Raw genomic sequence first — 19,682 nt, forward strand, 5'->3', positions numbered from 1 at the left:
CCATTCAGGCCATGGGCCCTACAACGGATCACGGCTGGGGACTCTTACATTATTCTGTTAACTTGATAAGAGAGAAATGATATCATGAGAAAAGTAATCCAGGCATGAATGCAAACTTTTGAAACGTACTGTGTGTGAGAACGAAGTGGTAGTTTGATGGTGTGGTGGAGAGTTTGGTCTTGCCCAAGCCAACCCAGCTTTTTCTTGGCCAGCATCAAATAGGCAAGAACTCGCTCACACTGTAATAGTTTTCTTTTGAGTTTTTATATCCTCTTTCAGTTGAAGGAATGGCATTTTCTGTTTTATTCCTATAAAAAGAGATGTAAAAAAGAGTGGCAACAATCACTGGTTTGGAGTCTAAGCTAAAGCAGCAAGATGGCCTTGGAAACTGTGAGAATCACTCTGCTGTGAAAGTAGTTTTTGACATGCTTATCTCATAGTAAAAAAACCCTGCATTGACTTCTCTAGGAGCAAGACTTTCCATGGGGATTAAATGAAATGTACAAATAAGTGTCATGGGCTGAAGGAGCTCCCTTGTAAGTTGATAGACATCGCTGTTGGCAGGAGTAGGTCTTTATATTGGTAACTCTAATGGGATTTGCGATGCTTGTGTAATATCATGTGTTCTTCTGCATGTTACAGACAATTTGAAATGGTTATTCCAACGGAAGATTCTGTTATTACAGAAATGACATCAACTTTAAGAGACTGGGGAACAATGTGGAAACAACTCTATGTGGCAAGTACCCTGAATAATGTTGTTTTGATGTAATGCCAATTCAAAAGACACATTGTTGTTTAGATGCTCTAGTTTAGTTTAAGTATATGTTTAAGAAAAAACCCATTCTGTTTTGGTTTTAATTGTTCCAATTGTGGACTAAATATATCTCTTAATTTGTTCCAATCATTGACTACTACTGGTCCTAAAATTTAGCAACTTCTTGATTGAGTCTTGTCCAGCTTTGTGTAGCCATTGCATCTAAGGATTCCTTTGTCTGCAAAATTAAGTGTTGGAAATAAGTGTAACAAACAATATTGTTATTTTATTGAAGTATAGAAATCTAATATATTATTGAAAATCTCTCAGCCAGTTGGTTTGATTTATACTCATTTTCTCATAGATTTTTATTTCCTATCATATCCACACACTCACAAGCGCTGAGATGTGTCCATGTTATTTGACCAGGATCTCTTGTATATGACACAGAAATCAAGGGGTGCCAGCTGTTGAGTCCTCATTGCTGAGGGAGGCTGGAGGTGGTTCTTGATTAGCAATAGTGAACTGATTTTGGATTTACCTACTGCACATTACAGAAGTGGATTCTGGTTTTGAACTTCTTGCTTATCTCACACTTCATAAGTCTTAAGTAAAAGCCCCATGTTTCACAGTTCTCTTGTTTTCCTTAACTGGATATTTTGTGGCTCTGGTCTTTTTCTCCCTCTCCCTGACATCTTCAGGTCAGTTTGTTTCTCTCCTTGTTTGAACGAAATCGCATTTATGGTGTTCTATGGCTATTGGTGTCTACCTTTCCTTGTTCTGTCATTTCTTCTTGTACTTATGTATACATTTTCATTTTTCATTCATACCAAACTTAGTAATTCTATTACAACTTCCTACAGAATGCCCCTCTATGAAATTTTTCCACTTTGATACTTACAGCCTTAGCTTTCTGTTTAACTATCTTAGCAGATTAATCTTCTCAAATTGCACTTTAAATCATGTTTTTTAGCCTTAACCATTTCTTTTCTGTGAACCCATGTTGTATTTTCTGTTGCATTTCTGGACTAAGAACTGGACATAGTATTCCAGTAGCAGTTGTGTGAGCACCAAACACGAAGTAGCAATAAGCAACTATTTTTTCTTTCTCAAAGAACACCTGTGATGTGTGCTATTTCTAGAATTTCCATTTATCATTCCATCACTCTATTGTGCTCACCCTGTAAATGTGGCCTCTCCAAATCTGTAATTACCTCCCTTAAAATTCAACTGAAACAAAGGTTATATCAATAAAAATGTTTGTGAGTTTTTTTTAATTAGAGTAGGCAAACTTATGTTTGCATAGAGAAAACTTCCAAACTCAGCCACCTGATGATTTCCTATTCATAGTCTTGTGTTGAGTCACCAGTCATTTAAGCAGCTCTTACTCCATTATATATATCATACAGATGTGGGATTATTCTACTTTAAATATTGTGCACTATCAATAGGATCTTGGATACAAGCTCCCTAGACTGTTTTTCACTCCAACATATCGTATGAAACCGCTGCAATCTCCCATTCTTTTGAGAGGTTTCAGACCAGTGACTTATTTTTCCACTGTAAGAAATCCTACTATTTCCTTCTTTTAATTGGCTACCACCATAGGTAGAAATTTTTTTGTTTTAGTGTACTTACAACGCACAGAAAGAAACCTGTTCAATATCTCTCTTTTCTGACTGAAATTTAGCCTTTGCTGACCATTCTGCATCTTTTTTACATATTTTTTTGCACATCATAATCTAAGCCATAACAATTGCTATAATTTCCTTTTTCCATGCCTACTTCTATTTCCTCTGTTAACTGAACTTTTTGTACTTTCTCTTGTCTGTAGAGTTGTGTCTTTAAACTAAAGTATTTTAGTTTTAAACTGTGATTTGTATCATGAATGTCTTCCATTTTTAACATCTGACCTTCTAATCTACTACATTAAAACCAAACCATGGTTTAGACGTGACAGCATGTGCACATGTCAAATGTAATCAAAACCTGTTCACTTGCACCTGCATACTCTCCAATCCCTCATCTTAACTCATTGCTGAGTTGATAATTATGACTTGAATTGTGAGAAAATTAGCTACCTTCTGCTGATACAGGGGCTGCTTCTGCTACATAAAGAACAGCAATGAGTGTTGCCAATAGACCTCCAACAAGTCAGGATGGTACAGAAGTAGCCAGTCTGCTACCTTCTTGAGATGATTGTATGGATTGTGTTCAGAGAGCCTGTGACCAGGTGACCTTTCTGAAACCTGCAATTGGGGCAGTTGCTAATTTGCTTAGTGAAAGCTTTTATACAGGAACCTACAAAATCAAGTATTCCTTTCCGTTGGAAATACAGTATCACTTTAAACTTGACAGTGAAATTCTAATTAAGCAGTATGAACTGTTTCTTGAGAAACAAGAAACTGTTTCTTCAATGCTTGTTAGAAATTTCTCTAGATTATAATGGGAAGCAGTTTTCTCGAATGTCTGAAGCATTTCTAAGTATGATTGCTTTGTGTGCTTCCATGTTAGCAAGTATATTACTACATTGGCTTTTCCTGCAACAAAAGGAGCAAAAATATGATCCCTTGGTGTAGAGACCTAAATCTACAAAGCAAGCACAGTTGCTTGCAGATCCGCTCAGTACTTTGAGATACAAGCAACTCATAGACAAATTCTAAAGCTTTGGAAAAGAAAGGATACCTGAAAATGTTATTTTGAGCTTCATGGTATTGTTAAACATTAGCATGCCTCTTGTATTCACATGAATGTTTTTCCGTAGAACTTATCATCGGATACCGAAAACAAAGATGGCACTTGAATTAGTGTTTATTGGATTTGGTTTTTTAACTGTAGAAATTAGATCTTTATACACTAGTGTCTGATGGAAAACTGTGAAAACATACTGTCAGCCTAGTTCTCTATAAAATTCCTATAAAGTCTTTTTTGTCTCTTGCTCCTAATTCAAGGGCTATTGGTATGACCTTTTTTGTTTTCTTTTACTTATAAAGTTCATATATTCCTGCTGTTCTTACTGAAGTTGTTTCTTTTATGGCAACTTTTTTCTTCATGGCTGTTTTTATTAGTGTTCAAAATATATTGGCTTTCTTTTTTCCAGACAGAAAGTCAAGACAAACAATAAATTAATGCCCATTTTAGTGAGCTTATGAAGTGAATGAATGTGAAATGAAAAGAGTGGATTTATCAAATGGCAGTTTGTCAGAGCCTTTGGAATATTAAAGTTATTGATGGAGAGTAATGGTGCTTCTAAGTGATTTTTAGCTTTTCATAGCAATTATGCAGCAGAACTTTGTTTTCATGCCATTTGTTCATAGGAAGAAGGAAAAGGGAAATGGGCTTAAGGTTTTTTGGCAAGAATTAGCAAAACAAATCTGAATAGGAATGTGTTTTCAATTTTGTATGATGCATCACTTAAATGGAGGTTGCAATAATTTCCTCAAACTGAAGTTTCTCAGAAAAAACTATATCAAGTAAAACCACTTAGAATTGGTGAAGGAAGAGTTAAAAGGACATAAACAATTTCCCATAACAGTTTCCTCCCAAACAGAAGTTCTTAACTGATATATAATTAGAGTAGGAGGATGTGATTTAAAATGCAATCATTTTCACATAATTTCTCCTACTTCACAGTTAGATTAAGAACAACTGTCTGGACAAGATTCTGTCTAGGTGATACTATTTATTTACGGTTAGACAGTATGTACAGTTACATCCATGCAAGAAAAAGTTAAAAGAACATAACACTCTGTGGTTCAGAGTTTGAATGCTAGGAGCTATTACCTTTTGATCCCCTTATGTGTATGAGTTCAAATAGTCTTGAATTACATGATCACATATTCAGTTTTGATGAGACAGCAACACAAATGAACATGCTTTTGGACTAAAACAGTGCTAGGGCATGAAACAATTTTTTTGTTGAATTTTTGCCATACCTATCGCATAAGACTGTGTTAACATGAGGCATAAGGAGTTGGAGTGAAATTTTTCAGTCAGTGTGGTGCAAGGACAGGGTCTGTGGTAAGCTCTTAAATTATTTTATATGCACACACACACACTTATGCATGCAGGTAAAATAGTTATGGTATGATAGGGAGAAAAAAGATCATTACTGAGTAGGGGAATAAGGAAGGCGTTTTCCTGATTTCCCCACCATAGCTGTATTTATTAGGATTGCCAGCATATACAGGTGATGTAGAGGCAATTATATTTTTATCTCACAGAGGAATGAGGGGGATCTCTTTCACCGACTGTGGCACATAATGAATGAAATCCTAGACCTGCGAAGGCAGGTCCTTGTCGGCCATCTCACCCATGATCGAATGAAGGATGTCAAGCGACACATTACTGCTCGTCTGGATTGGGGCAATGAGTGAGTAAATATATAAATGAAAGTAGTGTGATCTAATTATAACGCCACAGCTTTAGGCTCATTGTAGAATGTTGAAATAAGGAACAAATTTCTGATGTGTGTTACCTTTTTTTTTAAATGGACTTTCTCCTTCATTGTTTTTCTGTCCGCTATGTTTTAACAGTGAAAAATGACTTGTTATTTTATTTTGCTTTTTTCTCTCAGTTTATTGTACATAGCAGTGGTACAGCCTACAAGGAATTGCATTGGGATAGCTGCAGCATCCTTTTACGTCTTTTTAAAACACACCTGACCAGATTCCTATGTGACGCATAGCTCTATTTTCTTAGCTGATATTGGCTGACATTGCTTCCTTTTTGACTTGTGTCGCACAATTCAGTTCCTACTTGGGCATTTCTAATATACGTCTTGCTATTATGCTCTGCATCTTTCTTTTATCTGAATAACTAATAAGAGCTAACACAAATTGTATTATCTTACTGTTTTTTTTTTAAAAAGCGAGTAAAAGGTTAAAATATCTTTTGGCATTTGGGTGCTGTTTCCAGAGTCTTTTTCTTAGCCTATATTTATTCAGTTAAACTCTGACTAAATGCAGCAATGTTCAATAGTAGAATTAACTGAATTTCAGGGCTTTCTAGAACTACTGCTATCTGAAAGCCTAAATACCTAACATACTGGAAGAATTGTGATTAACTGTTTATGATTAACTGCTTAGAATTTTGTGCTAACTGGATGGAATTGTGATGGTTTTTGAAGTGATCAGTTCCTACTTTTTAAAAACGTTTTAAAAAAACTTTCTAATCTTTCAAGTTTTTCTAAATTCAGCATGACTGCCCCATATGTGTTCTTAATCTTTATTGCTTGCTGCTGTGCTGAAAATAAGTTTTATTCCTGTTGATTCAAGTTCATTTTATTATTTTGTTCAGGGCATACAGCCAAGCAGCTTTTGATGCCATCCAGTCCAAATTAAAAATAAGCTGATGTTTTGACATTTGATGGATTTTCTTTTTATCTTCCTTCCCACGGTTGTCATTCAAATTGACAATACTAGTGCGATTCACTTTGTGCAACGTCCACAATAGTACGAAGGACAATATCCCTTGTACATTGTCCACAATGTGAAACAGATTTAAAAATTGTGGAAAAACATATTCTATCAATGTTACAAAGTGAAGAAAGGGGAGGAATCATCTGTGAACGGTGAATACAGCCAAAATACATTAAAACAAAACCAACTGTAGAGTACAAATTAACATGTACATTGTTTGTTGGAATGTTTCTGCTAAATGTAAATAGAAGCAATGAGTTAATTTATCTCCTTTGTATGTAGAAACTACTTACTGTTACTCCATTTCTCATACAGACAACTGGGACTTGACTTAGTTCCGAGAAAAGAATATGCTATGGTGGATCCTGAAGACATCAGCATTACGGAGCTCTACAGGCTGGTATGTGAATATAATAATCAGTACTTTTGCTATCAAATTACATACTGATGTTTTGATGGCAGCTTTCTTCTACTTAACCAAAAGTACTTTTTTTGATCAAATAAACTGGCATTTCATAATGTAATGAGTTTTACTATGAGGAAAGAAGTTTTCTTTTGGAGAGTTATGTCGTCTCTACATGTGTATGAGATGCTTTGATTTGATATCAAATTTGTGTGTGCACACATGCTCATGCACACATACTCATTTTACATGTTATTTGTGAAAAGTTTCGTTTTCTGATATATCATTAAAATTGTGACGGCTAACATGAATTTAATCAATAAAAGCTATGAGACTTTTTTCATTACAGCTTTAACTGGCCTTATGAGTCCTGTTAGATAAGATTTGAGGAAATATAATAATATACTCACGTTACAAGTATTGTCACAATTAATCATACTGGACTACTGGTCTTTTCTAATACATTAATGTAAATAGCAGTTAAACTGCATAGAAAAGCTCTCCTTTGGGGTATGCAAGCCCATCTTGGTTTACTAAAACTAGCACTGATGCTTCTGATTTAATCTCCAGTAAGGTCTAAGAAAACTTGTCATTTCATTTATCTGGGCTTTGGCTCATGTATAAGTACTGCAGCTGTTACAGTTACACATTTCTGAGCCTTACTTGCTTAAGACTACGCCTTTATTTAAACTAAATTTTATTAATGTTAACTTTCGTATTTAAATATAGAATAAAGCAGAAATGTAATTGCAACAATTTGCTGTAGAGCTGAAATTATAACATATTTTTGATAATTTTTAACTGCTTATGTTGATAACTTATAATGTCAAGCCTAATAGTAATTTCTTCATGCTAGAATCAATATACTTTTGGGTAGTTTCAAAGTCATATGTAATTTTGTGGAATCCTGTTGAAGCACTAGATGAAATACAGTGAAGAGCCATTAATTGTAAGAAGAAACATCCAATGGAAAAATAACCCAGAAAACTAATGATGGAACTCACGGAGTGCACTTTCAAAAATAAAGAGGGGGGAAAAAAAAAAGTCCAAGATAACCTTAGTTTGAAGGCTAAGTAACTTAGAAATATTGCTGTTTAAAATTATTTTTGGTACAATGTAAGAGAGAAATAGTAAAACTTAATATTGTCCTACCCTTAATGGGTGATTAAAATGGTGAAGGTACAAGCTGTGAAGTCAAATCAAGAGAATTTAGTAGCTTCTATATAGCAGTCTGCCAAAGATTATAAAATATGGGTGTGATTTTTTTTTTTTTTTCCCCCCCATTTTAAAATACTGGTATTTAGTCTTCTGCAAAAGCATTTTTTGTGTGTTTGGGTACTTGAATATCAGGTCATTAACTGTTTAAACCAGCTATGAAATACTATATTGTTACAGCACAAAGCTTTAAAGTGGCTTAGAATTTTAGGAGTAGAAAAAAGATAAACTCCTAGAGGTTACTGTGCAATACTGGGAAAGTCACTTCCTTGTGTTCTCCTTCTCAGATTAAAAACACCCCACATATTACAAGTTAATACTGAATTAAAAATTTAAAAACTGGGATTAAGGAAAGTAGTTCAGTATTACTTTTTTTACCTCTTTTTGTTTTGAGATTTTTATGATTAATTCAAACTGGCTGCTCTGTTTGTGATATTTTTAGATGGAGCACCGCCATCGAAAAAAAGACACACCAGTACCAGCTAGCAGCCACCATCTTTTTGTTCAGATGAAGAGTCTTATGTGCTCCAATCTGGGAGAGGAACTGGAAGTAATCTTCTCACTCTTTGATAGTAAAGAAAATCGCCCCATCAGGTACCACATGATTTTTCACTGGAATACTGATTTTACATATATTTTGTCAATATACACTGTATGTTTTGATCCAGGTAACAAATTTCATTTGGAAACAAGCAGAAGATAGTCTTGGTTCAGGATGATTTTTTTGCTTCCTTTTGAAATTCAGTTTCTACATTTAATAGTTTGTAGTATCATTTTAGGTTTAAATAATGTATATTTCTCCATCTAGTTTACCTATTTCAGTTTTCAGTTGGTTTTGTTTGTGTAGGAACATATATACCTGTATGCATACAGAGTGAATATTAGTTGTGTGATCTAAAGGTCATTTTTCAGTTTCTCTATTTTCCTTTCCCCTAATCAGTGCACATGCAAAACTTAGAACTGTTGCTTGCTCTGTAATACTTATAAGGTTAATTCTCCTAGGTAGGTGAGACTGGAGGGCTGCCCTTAGTCAGTGAATTAAGAGTCTTTTTGTAAAAAGAGCCTGTACTTCAATGAGGAAGTGCCTGTTCTTCAGTGAAACAGACAAACCCAATCTCACATACACTTAGGGTTTGTTTGGCCTTTTTTTTCAGCTGGGAGCTGATCCGGGAATCATTCTTTTTCTCTTTGCTCTAGAGCTTAAATTCTGTGCGAGCCCTGATAACCTTTTCATTTTTAAATATTCAGTAGTTATTTCTACTCCCAGTACATTTCTGGCCAAGAGAGAGACAATGGAAGTGAACAGTAGCAGAACCACGATGCACTTAATAAATATGAGCACAGTAGGAGAGCAGAGTTAGTGCAAGAGCCTTATAAGTTCTGTTTGAGAAATATGCCAGGAAGACTGAACCGCTAAATGCTTGTGCAGTGGTGGTGGCGGATCACCTTCTCGTCAAAAGGCTCCCATTCATAATTTGCTGCTGGTTGCTGGCCACTGTATCCTTCTCTGCTCTCCTCAAGATCGAAAGAACATGTTCTGGAGGCAAAAAATATCACCTGCTTTAAGACTGGCCACTAGACAAATGAAAGACTAGATGTCAAAATGAAAAACACTTTAGATAAGACAGCTCACAAAAACACGAAAATAAACATATGCTACTGCTCTAAGCCTGTTAAAAGGGCAAAAAGTGTTACTCAAAACGTGTGCAAAGCCATGACTGTGTACTAGTTGTCGTCTTACATATGGCAATAGGAATTTGGGGAACCATGTGGAATTTGGGCTGAACTTGACAAAATTATGTCTGTGCTTTGTAGTTGGGCAAGAAAACTAAACAGTGCTTTGAGGGAAGATTATGCCAAGTAAATTGATTGTTAATGAAAGCATATATAAGCAACTATTATAATGCTAATACAGCTGCTAAATACTGACACTTCATTCTGACCTGCACTTTGGACGTTAGTCACCAAATGCAGTTTACTGTAGTTTCTGAGAATTACATGTGCATCAGGGCACATCTTTTGTGTTCACTCCAGTGAGTGCCACAGCAGGTGATAGATTTAGGAAAGAGCTTCAGACCTTGACAGAAACCAATTTGGGTGTTATGGATTGCTGAAAACAAGGTTATGGCAGTAGTGGTGGTATGAAAGCAAATGGATTGGATTTCATGTCCACATGAAAGCACAAATTCTAGAGCTGTTTGTCACATGCTTGCTGTGATTTGACCTTTAGTTATTGATTCCTGACTCCAGTGTCTGTTTGCAGCTGCTTTATTATGTGTGAACTTCCTCATCCCATTACTGGCAAACCTTGAAGAAGCGTGTTGTCATGAATTCAAACTGCCTTTTAGGGCATAAGGGGAATGGCAAGATGAACTTTGTGAAGGTAGTTTGTTTTCAGATAGCAAATAAACATACAACCCCCCAACAACAAAACCACAACAAAAAACCCTCCCAAGAAACAAACAAACTTCTCAACACATTGAAAAAGCTGAAACCGAGAGAGTTTTCACAAGAACAAATTAAATGCAAGGTATATCTGTATCACAGAATGAACTCTGGAATGCAGAGGTGTCCAAACTGGAGATTTAGATGGTCTTTCTGGGCTAGACCTGGAAGCAACATAACCAGGTTATCACAGATTTAAGCCAAAGCTAGTTGATCTTAATGCGGAACAGTATGGTATGATGTATAATTTTTATTCAGTACAAATGGGTGGGATATTTCAGAGGTCTTCAGGCCCTGGCTGATGCATGCGTGAAATTAATAACCTCCCTCAGAAGAATGATATATGAGAGGAGACAGGGTCTGTGCTCCCCAGCTACTGCAGTTCACACCCTGCAATGATGCTGAAGCCTGCTGCCAATAATGGAGTTGTGGATACACAGACTCTACACAGACTTTTCTACTCTGTAACCTTTTAAACAAAGAGTTCATTTGGAGAGAACAAAAATAGCAAAATTGAGATTTAATGATATCATTTCTGTTCTGTTTTTTTTTCTTAAGACTAACTTAGCTTATCAGGTAGACCTGCAAATGTAAGATCCCTCCATATATCTATTTAATTTTTTGTAACCTCAAGTTTATGCAATTGAAATAGCAGCTTTAAAAGATTGTTAGAGGACTAGAAGCAACATTATCTGATGATTTTTTTTTTGATTGATTGAATATCTTTTTTTCACAGCCTTTTTCTCTTTTAAGTTACTTGTTTCATACATTCAGCTGTTTGAACAGAAACATTTCTTCAAGTATCATGGTTAAACTGAATTGCAGTTGTAGATACTGAGGTGGGGCAAGTGTCTACAAAAAGGAATAGTAAGGTTTTAGGAAGCTTGTGTATAGCAGCTCCTTTCCTAGTCCAGCTCCAGCCTAGTGCAAGAACAAGCAGCTTCTGGGTAGGATGCTCTGATCCAAAACAGTTAGCAACATTCAGAAAGAAATATAACATGTTCGAGCTCACAGCTCACCTGGCTTCTTCGTGTTGCTGGCCTGCAAGGAACCACAGCATATAAATGACATTTTGTGGCATTTTTCTTAGTGAGATTATTTTTAATATATTAGTATAAAACTATCTGTATATTGTTGCAGAGTTTATACAGAATGTTTTCATTAAATTTTGAGTATTTACACATTACTGATAAGAGGATGTAATTTTTACTAACATGAGTAAAACAATTTGATTTTGTGACAGTGACTTGGCAAATTTGCAATTATTGATTTTTTTCTGATGAACTGTTGTGTCAAATACTTTGAAATGGTTTGATTTTTCTCTTCCTTTATTTTGAAAATATCTGAGTTATTAATGCGGATAGCATGTTACCGTGTAAAAAAGTCTGTGCTTTGGAAAAACAAGGAAAAAAGAACGTACTTGGTAACATAGGGAAGGTATGGTTTAATAGCTGATCTTTATATTAAAGTACAAGAATAAGGTTGTCCTTAAGCTATTGTAAAGTTGTAGTTTTTTCAGGCAACATTAAGAACTGATCAGACTTAGAATATAGTCATTGAACAATGAAAGGTAATGAAACTTTTTGTTGTTGCTATAGTTACAGATTCTCTCTGAAAAAAGCATGCCATAGCAACTGAGACAAACCAAGTTATAAGCAGAAAGCAGTGTGTTAACAGTTTATGCATTTGACTTAGTGGGACTGGAATTGAGTGTCTAATAAGAAAATATAACATCATTACATGCTAAGAACAGATTAAAAGAGTATAGGTGTACAAACTAGAAAGAAGTTTAGATATCAAATTGAAAACTATGATCCTGAATGTCAGCACACAACTTTTCCCTAATTCTCATGACCCATGTGTTTTGCCACAGGAACTAAGTTCAGTAAGTATTCTTGGCAGGGCTGGATTCTAACATGATGCAATATTAGCCACTGTTCGTCTTTGTAAAGCCAACCAGAGGAGGAAAAGGATAATAGTAGTAATTGCAATTCCCTTTACACTTCACACAATATCTAAACGATGATTGCTGTAGCTTAAGAGACAGTCTAGACTCCCTGGAAGATAGGAAATATAAGTTGAATAGTTAAAGGCAGAGTGAGAAACTGAGCATGGGTCTTTGTTTTCTTAAAGAAAAACCCAACCCATTAATATATATCTCTTCACCTACGCTACACTCTTAGTCCTCTTTATTTAAAAAAAAAAAAAAATAATCCAAACTGGTCACTGTGTGCTTTATATTTAAATTTAGCATTTGCTCCTCTTCACCACCTTTTCCTTCTCTAATTACTTGTACATCATTAGAAAAGAATCGGTCATGAAAGAACATGCAAGTATATCTTTAGGGAGCAGGGGGACGATGCCATCAGGCTCTGGAATCTGAGTAGATGGAGGTATCTTTCTGTAGTCATGAGTAAGATGCCAATATTAAGACATATGCCAATGCTTTGCATTTCCTTTTTGTTTAATTTTAGAAGGTTTCAGGATGAACAAATGGACTTTAGGATTGGAATCCAGCTCCAAAGACATCTAAACATTGTCACGAAGGATGAGGAAAAGGCTGAGATACTTAATGCCTTCTTCGCCTCAGTCTTTAACAGCCACACCAGGTATCCTCAGGGTATCCGTCCCCCTGAGCTGGATGACAGGGATGGAGAGCAAAATAGGCTCCCCATGATCCAGGAGGAAGCAGTTAACGACCTGCTATGCCACCTGGACACTCATAAGTTTATGGGGCCTGATGGCATCCACCCAAGGGTGCTGAGGGAGCTGGCGGAGGAGCTTGCCAAGCCGCTCTCCATCATTTATCAACAGTCCTGGTCAACGGGGGAGGTCCCGGATGACTGGAGGCTTGCCAACGTGATGCCCATCTACAAGAAGGGTCGGAAGGAGGATCCGGGGAACTACAGGCCTGTCAGCCTGACCTCGGTGCCGGGGAAGGTTATGGAGAGGCTCATCTTGAGGGCGCTCACGGGACACGTGCAGGATAACCAAGGGATCAGGCCAAGCCAGCACGGGTTCATGAAAGGCAGGTCCTGCTTGACCAACCTGATCTCCTTCTATGACCAGGTGACCCGCCTAGTGGATGAGGGGAAGGCTGTTGATGTTGTCTACCTGGACTTCAGCAAAGCCTTTGACACTGTTCCCCACAGTATTCTCCTAGAGAAGCTGGCGGCCCGTGGTTTAGACAGGTACACTCTTCGCTGGGTAAAAAACTGGCTGGATGGCCGAGCCCAGAGAGTTGTAGTGAATGGGGTGAAATCCAGCTGGCGGCCGGTCACAAGCGGAGTCCCCCAGGGCTCAGTTTTGGGACCGGTCTTGTTTAATGTCTTCATTGATGATCTGGATGAGGGGATAGAGTGCACCCTCAGCAAGTTTGCAGATGACACCAAGTTGGGAGGGAGTGTTGATCTGCTTGAGGGTCGGAAGGCTCTGCAGAGGGATCTGGACAGGCTGGATCGATGGGCTGAGGCCAACCGGATGAAGTTCAATAAGGCCAAGTGCCGGGTTCTACACTTTGGCCACAACAACCCCAGGCAACGCTACAGGCTTGGGGACGAGTGGCTGGAAAGCTCCCCCGCAGAAAAGGACCTGGGGGTGTTGATCGACACCCGGCTGAATATGAGCCAGCAGTGTGCCCAGGTGGCCAAGAAGGCCAACGGCATCCTGGCTTGTATCAGAAATGGTGTGGCCAGCAGGAGCAGGGAGGTGATCATGCCTCTCTGTACTCGGCGCTGGTGAGGCCGCACCTCGAATCCTGTGTTCAGTTTTGGGCCCCTCACTACAAGAAAGACATTGAGGTGCTGGAGCGTGTCCAGAGAAGGGCGACAAAGCTGGTGAGGGGTCTGGAACACAAGTCTTATGAGGAGCGGCTGAGGGAGCTGGGGTTGTTTAGCCTGGAGAAGAGGCGGCTGAGGGGAGACCTTATCGCTCTCTACAACTACCTGAAGGGGGGTTGCAGAGAGGTGGGTGTTGGTCTCTTCTCCCAAGTGACTAGTGACAGGACTAGAGGAAATGGCCTCAAGTTGCGCCAGGGGAGGTTCAGGCTAGATATTAGGAAAAAGTTCTTTACCGAGAGAGTAGTGAAACATTGGAATAGGCTGCCCAGGGAGGTGGTAGAGTCACCCTCCCTGGAGGTATTCAAGGAGCGTGTGGATGTGGCATTGTGGGATGTAGCTTGATGGACATGGTGCTGTGTGGTGTTGGGTGGGTTGGTTTTTGGTGTGTTGTGGTTTGTTGTTGTTGTGTGGTGGTTGGCTTGCATGGGTTGTTTGTGGTTTTTTTTTTTTTGGTTTTTTGTTGTTTTTTTGTGGTGTTTTTTTTTTTTTTTTTTTTTTTTTCCCCAGGTGGGACTTGATGATCTTACAGGTCTTTTCGAACCGTAGTGATTCTGTGATTCTGTGATTCTGTAAACTTAAGATCTTTGTGTGAATCGCATCTCTAGGCTCCTGTTACAGTCTACAGAGACCTGGTTATAGTCAGTGAAACCTAGAAAGCAATTCAGCTGATGAAATGTCTGCGTCTTCTTTAGGGCATGTTGGATAGGTCTTTAAAATCCATAGACTGTATTGATTACAGAGTTGCTCAGCATACCCTGAAGTAATTTTGAGCTGAATCCATCCTATTTCTTTTTTGTTTTCTGTTTCACTACTTTAGATCTCCATAACGTTTGAGCCTTCAAGTTCAGAAAGAGTTGATGCTGAATTCATGAAGGATATAGATACTCAGTATTAGTTATCTGACTTCTTGACATTAGCCCCTCGGAGTGGAATCCATAAGGAAAAGCATGCTAAATTTGCTCTTAAAATATTTGCAAAGGATTTAGAGTAGATGGATCAAAAATAGGTGATACATGTATGTACGAATTTACTACTGTTTCTTCAGTATATATTGAAATTCTTTGTTAAAGCATGGTCTGTGTGCCTCTTTTGTCACTATGGTGTGGTAGGCAATGTACATGTTTAAGAAATATTCTTCTAATTTAAAGTATAAATTGGTGCTCTCATTGTGTGACCTACCAGTGCATTTCTAGGATAGCACCTTTTAAAATTAAGTAAGAGATGGAAATTAAAGCCATAAAACCATTAAACTATTATTGTGGTTTTGATAATGTGTCTTAGCATTCCTTTAGTGCTTTGAATAAAAGGGAAATTAGGTAAATTTATTACTAGATTATTCTCAATTAAATAATTTCTCATCTTAAAAGCATGGATAAATGCTCATCATTTTCCCAACATGTACCAAGAATTAGAGAATGTTTTTTAGGTGAGATGTGAGAAACTGTGATGTTGAAATGAATTAGTGACTTGCCCAGAGAAGAAATCTGATGTCAGATTGTGACAAAAGAATCAGTGTGATGTGTGGGGTTCTTTTTGACCTTCAGACTTCCTAACTAAAGATTGCTCTAGATCGGTAGCAGCTGTGATGCATCATTTGCCCCTAACTTGGTGTGATCAGTGCCCACTTTCGGCAACAGGGATTTTTTCTGTCAACTTTAAGCTAGAGATAAATACTCTTTTGTGATCACTTGCCATTTGTTTGGGACAGTATGGGACTGTACTTTTCTCCAGGCTTTTTTTGTTGCTGGAAATTGCTATTAAAAATAACCGTTTCTAATTGTGTGGGTGACCACAATAGCATTAGTTCTGTTGTATTAAGGTAAATGTGATAACAAAATACAGGTTTATTTATGAATTTATTATTGTTGTTAACAAAACAGTAATAATAAATATTAATCTGCAGACTGTTTCTATATTGATATAATTGTCTAATGTGTGTCTTCACACTTTAAAAGGCTTTTTTTGGACATGAATATTCTACTTCCTCTGTGGAAGCAAAAAAACTGTAGATGTTTGCTCTTGATAGTCAAGTATTTAAATCTCAGTGATGACATGCTTATGCACTTGATGCATTAAGACTACAGTTGCAAGTCATTCATTTTCTACTTAATTGGTGCATACTAATTTCACTTGACTGTGTATGCATATGTGTATATATACATATTTTCTAGCTGCTAGGAATAATTTTTGCTATCACTTAAATTAACAATAAATAGCTGAAGTCAGCCCCTGATGATTCCTAGAGTTTTCCATGGTGTGGTCTTGTATCTTGTTCCATTTGCCTTCCCTTCTTTCTGCTTTACAGTTTTCTTTCTTAGAACAGTAACAGTCCCTGAGTGGGATAGAGCAAGTGTGTGAACGGCACTGCTTTAACATGGTACAGCCATACAGCTTGTCCCAGTAAAATTCTTTGTTTTGTGCGCTATTACGTCTTCTAACCTTACATACATTCCTATTCCTCTTTTATTTCTGTTAAGGTCAAAAGCCCTGTTTGTGTATTCTTCAGTTTTTTGTTCTTTAAGAAAGTAAAAGGCTATCTTGATGACACTTTATTTGCAGAACTAATTATACTATTAGAATCCTAATATACTGGCAAAATTTTTAGCATACACAGTTATAGAGTAGTGTTGTTACTGTATTTGGAAAATGAAAGAGGTCCATGATTGCATCTTCTCTCGAGACTTTTTTGTCTATCAGTTCAGTCCTGTTTTCCTGGCCACTGCTGAGCTTTTCTTGGCTACTTAGAGTTGTACAACATCTTAGTCTGTTTCTAAAGTGTATTATCTCAAACATACTCTATCTAGATCTATTGAGAGTCCAGACGGTACTTAGTGTTGTTAAGAAATGCTTTTATAAAATCTGTTCCTTGAATCTGGCATGCTCCACAAATACTTGAGAAAAACAAAATCAGAACTCACCCATTTAGTACTGGGCTTTGATGGTTTGTTTGTACGTCATCTAATTTTGTTATAACTAGATGAACAGTTTGAAAGTCTAAGACTGCTGTCTACTTCAGCAAGTAGAGCCAGTCAGTAGAAGTGGATTTGTAGAGCAGCAGTTTGTGCTAAGCCAAATGCTAACATGTGTAAATGTTTTAAGGATTTTACTTTGGACTAACTGTGGTTGTGTGGACTGAGTGGCAAGAGCATATGCTCCAGTTTAGTTTTATGCAGAAGACATCCAGTTCACTAGCTTAGACTGTTCTGGGTTGTGAATCAAAACGTGGAGATGATCAGAAGATTTTCCTCAAAAGCGAATACCTGATTCAAACTAGCACAATCATGTAGGTTGTAAAATAGCGTATACAAGATGGTTATTACAGGATCATAGTTTGAATAGGGGGAAAATCCTGTAAAACATGGAGTAACTCAGCTGTACTCATGTAATTTTTTACTTTGGGAGTTAACTGATTTTTTTTTTAGCCCTTACAAAAACAATTTCAGAGTTAAAAGGGATTATAGAAACCTGAATGCAGTCGATTTAATGTGAGATGCACTTATGAGAAAATAACTAAGTTGAAACTTTAGGTAAAAGATAGGACACTGTTAGAGCTCCAAAGGAAGACTGGAAATGTGTGTTTTCAACATTTCAAGCAGAGTGCAACGATCCTGTGTTTGGATGCTCTTTATCTGCTTTATAAATCTGTTGTAATGTGTGATCATTCGGTATTTGTGAAGTTTTTGAGGTTTTTCTATTCGTAAGAAATTATCAGTAGCTTCTGTTCTGTAAAGTTGGAATATGAAGATGCTTAGATTCCCAGCACTTAGAATACTGAAGAGTGTAGTGATGATTGTTTGCTTTGGGGTTATCTGCTCTTACCAACACAAAAGTTAATGAAATGAACCTCTTTTCCTGCAGTTAGATCACACTTACAAAGCCAACAGTATGTACTTCAACACATTACACAGTTGTCAGTTTTGTAGTGGCAGATTTTGGGAGCAATAAAAGATATCTGATGATAGCACATGTTTTTCCCCCACATGTACTCATACCATTTACCCAATACAGCAGTTTGTTGCAGCAGTGATGACCTCAGTGTAGCCGGAGGGCCCACTTACACTGGAGCTCTAAGAACACCAATCCTTTAATCAAAAATATATTGACCTTTTTTTAAATCAGGTCCTGGAAAGATCTCACTTATCAGCTTTTAATAGAATCAGTTTAACAAGTTGCAAGGGACAAAGTAACAGCTTGGCTGTTTTCCAGACAATGTGCATTATTCACTGAGACTCTGTTAACTTTATTTCTTGCCACAATAATATTCTGCTGTTACAAAAAACCAAACCAAAAAACCAAAACCCCAAAGAAAATATTTACCAAATGACTGTGTTCAAAAAATCAAATATCCCAATGTCCTCTGAAATACCTACCTTTCCAGTGTAGATACTGTAAGATGGTGTTTATATTTGTAGCACAATGCTATCCAGAGATCTTGCCTGTTTTTTTAAAGAGAATTTTGAAAACACCAAAAACACTGGGCAGTGTATTGTGAAAAAGGGAATGGAGGGTATTAAGCCTGCTGCCCATATTTGTTCAATTCAGACTGCAGACCCTGCTCTTGGCATTGATGCCCGAAGTCCCAGTTGCTTTGCTGACCTTAGATTTATGTAGAGTTTGCGCTTCTCTGTTATGCCAACATACTGCTGTAGAATATATTTTTCTTAAATCTGCAATGTGACGCACAGTGATTGTGTAGCAGTGTCTTTTCTAAACCATTTTCTTAATATTATATTTTTTTCCAAATAGCAATGCTATTAATAGGACAATTTCAAGGCAGCACTTCAGAAAGATGGAGTGCGGTAAGATTTTCTTTCATTGATATATACTTTGTGTCTGTGTCAATATGATATAAATGTCTTATCACAAATGATTGATGCCTGTGGCCCCATCTGTGTGAGGAGCAGAGATAAGTTGGCATGCTAATCCTCCTTTTCCTATCACCTTGGACAACCTTGTTTGTAACTATCATATTGCCCTCAAATGAGCACAGATTCTTAAGCAGCACAAAGAGGAATAGGCTGTTTATCCAAGGCCAATGAAAGCAAACTGCATTTTCTATTTTGTGAGCTTTTGATTATATGCTTAATGATTATGTAAACTCCAGACTGTATCAAAGAATAAGCTTACCCTTCCTTTGCTGTACTAACCTCACCTTTTTGGTGACATTCATATACATCATCAATCTTTTTATGCCTTTTTTCTTTCAGTTTTGCTATTACTTTAAATCAGTTAAATCACTTGCCAAAAGCTGAAATCTGCATTTTGTTGGTCAAAATATTTATTGCTTTGTGTTCTAATTTAGTTTTTGATTTTTTTTTCCCCAGAAAAAAGCCATAATGTCAGTCTTTCTCTCTTTAATAAACAAATAATCCCCTCCCCCTTATTCTGTGAAAATCTTAAAGGATTTTGGTATAGTAAAAGAATGTTTAAAAGCATTTTTTTACAACCTGTCTCAACATCTTCAAACCTGACATCTGCTCTGTTCTAGCACAGCTCAAAGAATCCGACTTTCAATCATCCCTCTAACTAAAGTTTACACAACTGACTATTGTTAATTGTTAACAGTCAGAACAACAGCAAGGAAGGGCTTGGATACCTCTTGA

General features: G+C 37.1%; 1 protein-coding gene across 1 annotated transcript in view; it reads left to right on the plus strand.

The window, feature by feature from the left end:
* The window catches only part of DOCK4 (dedicator of cytokinesis 4), a 224,539-nt gene that overhangs the window by 60,305 nt on the left and 144,552 nt on the right, over positions 1-19,682 (plus strand). The window contains 4 exon segments of the mRNA XM_059817216.1: positions 643-739; positions 4,981-5,129; positions 6,493-6,577; positions 8,238-8,389. Of these exon segments, the coding sequence (XP_059673199.1) occupies positions 643-739; positions 4,981-5,129; positions 6,493-6,577; positions 8,238-8,389 (483 nt within the window).

This window comes from Gavia stellata, chromosome 4 (assembly GCF_030936135.1).
Source record: "Gavia stellata isolate bGavSte3 chromosome 4, bGavSte3.hap2, whole genome shotgun sequence".
NCBI classification, from domain to species: Eukaryota; Metazoa; Chordata; class Aves; order Gaviiformes; family Gaviidae; genus Gavia; species Gavia stellata.